The sequence below is a fragment of the Triplophysa rosa genome, linkage group LG3 (genome assembly GCF_024868665.1).
Source record: "Triplophysa rosa linkage group LG3, Trosa_1v2, whole genome shotgun sequence".
NCBI lineage: Eukaryota > Metazoa > Chordata > Actinopteri > Cypriniformes > Nemacheilidae > Triplophysa > Triplophysa rosa.
Window position 1 is genome coordinate 3117838 of NC_079892.1, and position 8907 is coordinate 3126744.

The window sequence follows — 8907 nt, forward strand, 5'->3', positions numbered from 1 at the left end:
TCTCTCTCTCTCTCTCTCTCTCTCTCTCTCTCTCTCTCTCTCTCTCTCTCTCTGCAGAATGGTCCAAGGAGCTCATCAGACTCGTCCTTCATTAATTCATCTGTCTCTTCGCTTTTCTCCTTCAAAGCATCACGCTTCAGAAAGAGAGCTGTGTTCATGCCAAAATGGGATGCGGAAATTCCTCAGCCACCAGGACAACAGCGGGAGGTGAGTGTAAGTGTGAGTCACATCTTAACGTTGCTCTTTTATCAATGGACATGTCCGTTCTGGATTTTTATGTGTGTGTGACATCTCTCGTCTGTGAACATTTGACTTCTACATGGGACAAACTGTGAAGGACCCACATCTTCCTTTGTACCTTCCTAGGACCCAGGAGCCCTAGAACAGCCATAGACAGATGTGTAGGAATGTTGCTTTAGTCACAGAGGTGAAGAAGCTCCGGGTACAGCGGAGCGTTGTGGATTCAGAAGATGTTTATTAATCGTGCTCTCTGGATTTTGTCACGTAGTTTAATATGTATTCGGGTCAGATATGTGTGTGCTGATACACACATGAAAATATTTGAATGAGTTAATGTTGTCATTAATAGCAACGAGAATATATGGAGAGCAAAATGAGACTGTCTCCTGCATCTCAGCTGTTTCTCCTGACAAAACGTCCCCAGTAATCTCTTAATGACCCTGATGTCATGCTCAAACTGAGCTCAGATAGGCTGCAAAAAATATGAAAGCACTCAATATGAACCTTAACATTTCTCATTAAATTCATTCATTTTACTCGTATTGTACATCAACAATTGTCGTGATTTGAGTGATTATTTATTTTTATACGTTTGAGTGATATTTCTCTCTATTAGAACACTCAAGACTAATTCTTTTTATTTTATTTTATTTATTGGCTGACATCGACAGTTTCTAATCGTAAATATATTTTATATACGTTATATTTTGCAAATTGTTCTGGAGGTGAAATAACAGCTGAATCATCTCCAGCTGTTCAGTTTTGTATGAACCTTAATGATGTAGAACAAACCTTCTCACTTCTGTGAAATCAGTAACATCAGTTTGTTGGTGTCGCCTGACATCTGTTTGCTCAGACGTTGCTGTTTTATGGATTGAGAAATTTAGAGGCACCACATAAGATTTCTGGGAGATATAAAGTGACATATTTAAAAGGAAGATAAACCCCAAAGTCTCATTGCTGTAGAAGAAACGACTGATGTGTTAGGGGGATCTCCTCTGTGAATGTGCTTGGATGCTTTTCTTGACCCTTGACCTTTCTTTGTGTGACCTCCTACGAACAAAAACACAATCAGTGGAATGGTTTTCTGGTTGTGTGTTAATCTATAATAGGTGGTCTTTCTTTAAGAGCAAAACAAAGAGTCTATGTTTTAATGAGAGAGTGTGTGTGCGTGTGTGTGTGTGCGTGTGTGCGTGCGTGCGTGTGTGCATGTGTGTGTGTGTGTGTGAGGGAGATCTCACTGTTTAAGGTTAGTGTGTTTAGTGTCTTTAAGGGTGAATAATGGGTCATTACACAACTGAACATTTGAAACCAGAGAACTGTAGTTTCTACTGTGTGACAGACTGAATAAACTATTGGAAACTGTCCTCTGGTGATTTCCAGTATCAATGCAACAGATTTCTTCACTTCACTTCTTATTTGTAATATTAAATGGTCTGTTTCTTTTAGCTCTGTTTTAAACCCACTGGATAAGAAATGTAACAATCTTGTCATTAGGATTGCTTTGATGAATCTCGTGGAGAAATAACCTCTTCCATCTCTTACAGGTCCTGCAGAAGCAGTCAAAGATGTGTAAGTCATCTTTTATTTCTAACATATTTCCATCACATTTCATCATAGTTCAATCCTGGAGGAGAATGAATCAGCTTGTTCAAGCAAACTGTGATGTACGTGAGCCCCTGAGGGCCCAAACACACTCTAACCAATTAACAATCATTGCCCAACACCCCCACCACATCACCAGACATCTCACCAATTACCAAAGAACTTACCAGACGTGAAGCTAACGGCAACTCTCTGATGTAACAATAAATGAAGTAATCCTGAATTGTTGTTCTCTTGATGCAGGACAGAAGAACCATCACCAGATGATGAGAAACGAAGGTGAGACGTTCTTCTATATATTCATCACAAGAAATATAAAACTATTGCTGTAAAACCAGCAGTTATGAAAGGGAATCAGCACAGTTTTGTTTGTGTTCTGCAGGAACTATGGAGGCGTGTATGTGGGGCTTCCCGCTGACCTGACCACAGCTGCCAGCCAATCAAAATCAACATGTAAAGGTGAGAATAACTGTTATAATGATCGTCTCAGCCTCAGATGCCAAGAAACCTCCCATACGTGACCTATAATAATGTACACAAAAATGGAAAGATCATCCTCACAATAGTGCCAAGCGTCATACATTTACACATTTATCCCAAGTGCATTCAATGACTGCGATTCACGAAACAAATTCTTGAGCTACAAACAATTACATGTTTATCTGTGAGAAATAATGTTGTTTTTTGTTGTTTCAATTAAAAAAAAGGTTACCTGGCTGCCTTAAAGCTTTGAGTTAATTCAACTTATTCAAATATTAAGTTAAGTTATAAAAATATTAGTTAAGGCAATGAACTTGATGCAAACTCCTTGTGTTGACTTATTTTTATAAAGTGGGAACAACATTTTTTTAAAGTAGATTAATCATTAACTAAACAGATTTATGATCAACTATCAAATTCACAAATAACTAAAAACAAACTCTTAAACTTCAAGCGGATTTATGAACTACAAACAATTTCATATTCATCATCAACTAAAGAGATTTATAATAAACCAAAACAGATTCATAAACTACAAACAGATTCATGAACTACAAACAATTGAATGTTTATTTATTTATAATTGACTACAAACAGATTCATGAACTGAGCAGATTTAGGAACTACAAACAATTTGATGTTTATCTAAAAAAAGATCCATCATAAACTAAACGGATTCATTAAGCATATTTATTTACCAACAAATGTATCACTAAACAAGATTCACTACAACCCAATTCAAGTTTATTATCTACAAGCAAATTCTCAATTTACTAATCACAAACAAATTCAAATTGATCTAGATTCACGGTGAACTCAGATTCATAAACTTCAAATAGATTCATGACCTATAAATACATTGATGGTAAACTACAAACAAACCTCTATGTGATGTATTACAATGTGATTCTATGCATCTGAGAACAGAATATAATAACTCATTATTTAAATGACCTTTTAGTTATACGGCTTCTTTCTCGTCGAAACAAATGAAGAAAGGCCTCACGACGACACGGTCGTGATCAAGGCTTGTAATGACTGGCATGATTACCCATAATAACCCTGTGAATCAGGAAGCAAATTGCTATAGAAGCAGACAGATATTACATTTTAGATTACAAAACCTCACCGCACGACATCAGAGAGTCTGGATCACATCAAACTGTCTGCAATGACCAACCAGCAAAAACTTCTTAAAGGGACAGTTCACCCAAAAATCATCATTTACTCGTTCTCGGGTCATTCCAAACCTGTATGACTTTCTTGTTTCTGCAGAACACAAAAGAAGATATTTTGAAGAATGTCGGTTTCCACCGCCATTGACTTCCATTGTATGAACACAAAACCATTGAGACATGTCTCACGATATCATCTTGTGCTGTACAGAAGAAAGTCACACTTTAAATGACACGAGGATGGATGATGAGAGAATTTGTATTTTACAGTGAACTGTCCCTTTAAGTAAAGATGAATGATGTGTTTAGTTGTTATTGTACTATTGTATGGTATAGGGTGCATTGTATGTAGATTGCTATTGTAAGTACAGTATATCAAAACAATGCATTTATCACGAACGGATAGAAAAGTTCAAATGATTGCCTGTGGTAATGGACAGCAGGCCACACATGCTGTCCATAGACATTAAATTATTAATAACCAGGAATAATCCTTGAAGGCAGATTGTGCAAAGATCTTTCAGCAGTGCTGTGTGGCTGTTCATATGTTTTTATTTCGTGCTCTTGAATTGTGTGAAGAGCATTTGTTGAGCAGCAGGTGCTTGTTGTGCCCAAACACGCAATAGAGAACGAAAATGTGATCGGCTACTTTGTTTGTTTTTTTGCAATAAAACTAATAATGCCAGCAGGTGTGTGTGCGTCTCCAAGTGGTCCTTACAAAAATAACTTCAAAGATTTCTGTGTGTGTGTGACCTGTCACCATCACTTTAATAACACGGTTAAAGACAGCACACACACGTCCTTTAGTTGCATGACTTTTCCAATTATCGGCATCTGCTAAACCTCAAATGAAATCGAATCGCTCGTGTTGTGATGTAAACTAACAGCTCTTTCCTTCTGCAGACTAACAGCAGATCAGATGAAACCACAAAGGTTTCTCTAGAATCAAAGCTATGCAGTCGCTGTTTTTGAAGAGACGGACTTCTTTAATGTCAGCAGACGAGATTTCCAAGAACCGAGCTGCTTTTGGAAGCGATCGTGCCGCAATGACATCACAGTGACATCACGACGGCCGGCACACAGAGGCTTCTGTTTTGGAACACTGAGCATCATTGTGTCTTTGAATGTAGATTCTGTTGCCATGGGGACCGTCGCCATCTGACCTCTCATCAATAACGTGGCGACAGTTACCCTGGCGTTTGGATTCACGGTGGCAGACCCGATCTGCAGTAAACTTTTATTTTTTCATGTAAAATGAATCCGAAAGAAGAGGAATGCAGACAGGGTGTCTAAATATTTTACATTGTGTAAAGTTGGTGGTCTAGCTTAGCTGTCATGTTTAGCACTAAGATGACTAGAGGTCTGTCGTCATGACTACTAAAACCATATTTCATACTCTATCATGGCCAAATAGACATAAATGACATTAATAGACTGTAGTTTTCTAATACTCTTTGATAATCACCTAACTATTTTTATGAACTACTAATTTACTAATCTAAGAGTACTTATATTTGTTCTCTTTCTTAAAACTGTTTCAGGTTAGTGACCTGTACTATTAGCATTTTATGTGTATGTGAATTACGTAAATGACATTAAATACACTTTTGTCAAAATTGAATAGATCTCTTCTATTCAACTCACTTTTGGAGATCATATGTGACATTATTTCTTCTGATTATGGTTTCTGTAAAACACCAGCACATGGTTTTCTGCAGAACTGGAGAATAAAAACTCTTTTGATATCGAAATCTTTGTGAGGGTTGCAAACTGTAAAGTACAGACATGAATGAGTGTTTCTGGGCTACATAAAAACATGAATGACTTTCAATCATATGTGATTAAAAGGGTTAATATCCTCTTGACGTTTCACCTTCAGAATAAGAAGCGTTTGTGTTTATTATGGGTTCAATCATACAATTTGTGTGTGTGCGCAATAAAACTGAACCCAACATGCCTGACTCCAATGTCAGCAATTACACAGACGCAGGCGGTGTAAATATATGTATGCAGTACAGCCGTGGAAAAAAATGAAGAAACCATTCCAAATTCGGCATTTCTAGATGTTTTGTGATCCTTCCAGTCCAGTGTCTGTTGAATTTCAACAAAATCAAACCTCAGGAGTGACAAAGTCATCCAACAGCGATGTGAAAGACTGACGGCATGACAAGACACAACGTGATAAATATCACATTTTTGTTATCACATAAAAATCACATACAAATTTTATTTTTGAACTTTTCCTAATGCATATGAACTTGTTTTCTTCGCAATATTTGCAGTCTGAAAAAATACACAGCATCTTTTCTGTTATTTTCACCTGTTTCTCCAGTTTTCATTTTCTGAAAGTAATTAGAAATTGTCTCTTCATTTTAATCCGCAGCTGTATGTGTCTTCACGTGTCTACCAACAAATCACAATGCAATAACGTTGTTTTATTATATTTAGTTATTTAAATGAGTGCTACACTGCAAAACGTAGGTTCCTAGCTCTGAGTTTGGTTGAATTAAATAAGAAAGACCGTTGACCTAATGTAACAGTGTTTCACACCACACAGACGCAACTCTGAATCTGTGTGTTCCTCGAGTTACGTGATCAAACACACACTCTGCAGCTGTCTGCCTGTTAGTCATCAGCTGAAATTGTTCCTGTGAGATCTCCATCACAGATTTGTGCCTCTGATAGCAGCCAGAACAGATGTGCTCCATCCAGGAAGTGCAAGAAAAAAAAACAGCTAACACTGTACACAAAGCCTAGAAACAACTATTTTCAATAGGAAGGGGCTGATGAGAATCCACTTTGGGGGACCAAAAATACTTTAATTGTTAATAAAAAGCTGTTTTTCAGATTTTTTATCTTTGAAAATCAAAGCCTTCTTAAAGTAATATTACATAGTTAAATTGGAAACTGCATTTGTGATAGTGATAGTTCACCCAAAAATATAAATTCTGTCATAATTTACCCACTCTCATGTTATTCCAAATCTGTATTACTTTCTTTTTCCTCCAAAACATGAAAGAACATTTTTTGAAGAACGTTGTTAAGCAAACAATATTGTCCCCCGTTGACTTACAGTTGCATTTAGTCATTTAGCAGACGCTTTTATCTAAAGCGTCATAAAACAATACTTTTCCATTGTTTCCATTGTTTTTTTGCCCAAGACATTTTTCAAAATATCCTCTTTTGTGTTCCACGGAAGAAAGAGTCATATACACGTCTTGATCGACATTTTAGTTTTTGGTCAAACCATCCCAACTACTATTTACGGCTCCCAAGTTCTCGTGAGAAATGCATGCTGTTCCTCAAACAGCCACCAGATGTCAGTGTTGTAAAATAGAAGTTTCTGCAACCATTTGTAATCCACTGAATGCTTTTGGTTGTGGCATAAAGACAAGAATTAAACATAAAATCGTCGTCTCCGTCCTTCCAAATCCTCATGTGTCCCAATTTGCTTGTTCAGGAAATGGAAAAAACACTGTGACAAACATAAAGGATGACTAATAATAATGACTTATAAAAATCACAAAATATAGACAAACGAGGTTTTAGAAGGACAGCAGTGATATGATAATACACATGTGGTTTGCCAGTTTGGCTGAAGCAAAGGCAAGCAAACCACTTGAGGCTGTTTTTATCCGGCAGAGCTTTTTCCAACTTGGATTAACTGGCAAGTACAGGAAAAAAGCCTGTTTGTGATAAACCAGCAGATTTGATTTAGCGAGCATCTTTCTGGCCAGAAGAAATTAAACTTCATCTTAAAAGGTCTCACCCTAATCAACAGTGTTAATCTGCAATCACACCAGACCATCAACTCCAGCTTGGAGAATGTAGGAGACACCGCGGTCACCCCTTTAAAGGTCCAGTATATAAAATGCACCTCCCCCCTCCCTTTCGAAGCAATACGGTGGCTGACACAGGACAAAGATATAGTCACGTTTCCGTTTCTTTGCAGGAGATAACATATTTACAAAATGCGCTCTGTAGTTGGGTTGCACGGTACCGGTGATACGGTAGCAAGCTTCAAAATACCCGCGATACCGCTCTATTTTGAAACGGTATATCGCAGTACCGTAGGTAATGTTGCATATGCGCATTAATATTCATTTGAACACTTACATCTGCCTTTTTGCGGTGTTTATCTCCTAAATGAATGTGTGTTTTGAATGACTCGGACGAGATAATGATTCAAATTAGCGTTTTGAACGAGTTGGTTAAACGATTCACTAACTCAGTGGAAAATTGACGCCACCTACTGGCCGTCTTAGTTCTGCATTTAAAGTAAGCCTAATATTTCCCTTTATAAAGATTGCTGTATCAATTAAATTTGTCCAACATTTGAATTAGTTCCTACGTGAAAAATGATCTAGTGTACTTTAGTATTTACTACAGTAAACTACTAAAACTCATAGACACTAGTGTTTTTGAGTCTTACCAATATTTAAGTATACTACAGTATTTGCTACAATTTATCCAATTACTACAGTTAATACAACAAAATATTCTAGTGCAAAGTGTAATACAGTTTACTATAGTAAATACACAATGTTTATCTAAATCTGTGATTTTTGTATAGATTTGAATTATGAACATGGCACAGCATCGTGATACTACTTGGTATCGAGATACTTCAACTGGTATAGTATCGTAAGACATGTTTATGGTACCGTGACAACCCTACTCTGTAGAGCAGTTTGTCCGTTTAGGGCTACTGTAGAGACAACATGGCAAATTCCATGTATGGGGACCCGCGGTGTATGTAGATAGAAATAGCTCATTCTAAAGTAATACAAACATAATGCTTCATTATGGAAGGTCTCTAAACACCTCTGTGATGTATATAAAATCGCATTTCTGTCAATAGATCCTCCAAAATATGGCACACAGCACCTTTAAAGTTCTTCTTGAGTATTCAATATCACATAAACCAGCTCATCACTATAACCAGAGAACAACTATGCAGGATTCCTCAAAACACGTCCCTCAAGACTGGAGATGACCTGGTTTCGGATTTCCACGGATAACCGCTTCCATCCACTGCACTGTCCCGTCAACCACCTATTGTTTGTTACATTATCGCTTCGCTCTGCCCTTTTCCTCTTCCGAATGTCACGCTTTGGCTTAATGGAAGCCCCTCGGCTGTCTGCGCCTCTCCAATGTGCTTCCAATTATGGCGGAAAGGCCGTGGAGGCGGCCACTAGCAACATGTGGTTCTATTTAGAGCAGGTGAAACAATGTAAGAAAATAGATCCGTCATTCATTGCATTCCAGAGGTCAGGAGAGAGCGGCGCTAAATCACGGAAGGACTAATCCTGGAAAAATTGTGCTCTGTAAAATTGTGGAGGGGTGCACTGAAGCCGCCGTCGCTGGCGTGATTGTTGGCGTGACTGTTACCGGTGTGGCACGAGAT

The 8907-nt window shown here is 37.8% G+C and overlaps 1 protein-coding gene across 2 annotated transcripts; it reads left to right on the plus strand.

Annotated features, from left to right (window-relative positions):
* The first annotated feature begins 45 nt into the window (after positions 1 to 45).
* On the plus strand, positions 46 to 4379 carry LOC130551950 (overexpressed in colon carcinoma 1 protein homolog). 2 transcript variants are annotated; one of them, XM_057329995.1, is made up of 5 exons: positions 46 to 213; positions 1788 to 1812; positions 2089 to 2124; positions 2228 to 2304; positions 3601 to 4379. In XM_057329995.1, exons 1-5 carry the CDS (start codon positions 165 to 167, stop codon positions 3660 to 3662), a joined length of 249 nt encoding a protein of 82 aa, XP_057185978.1. In that variant the 5' UTR covers positions 46 to 164; the 3' UTR covers positions 3663 to 4379. The 2 variants fall into 2 exon arrangements, with proteins under 2 accessions (XP_057185978.1, XP_057185979.1); XM_057329996.1 differs by having other exon boundaries at positions 46 to 207.
* Positions 4380 to 8907: the final 4528 nt, after the last annotated feature.

Coding starts and splice junctions, on each gene's coding strand:
- LOC130551950 (XM_057329995.1), top strand. CDS start 165: ATGGGATGCGGAAATTCCTCAGCCACCAGGACAACAGCGGGAGGTGAG. Junction 214..1,787: donor GACAACAGCGGGAGGTGAGT/GTAAGTGTGAGT, acceptor CATCTCTTACAG/GTCCTGCAGAAGCAGTCAAA. Junction 2,125..2,227: donor CCAGATGATGAGAAACGAAG/GTGAGACGTTCT, acceptor TGTGTTCTGCAG/GAACTATGGAGGCGTGTATG.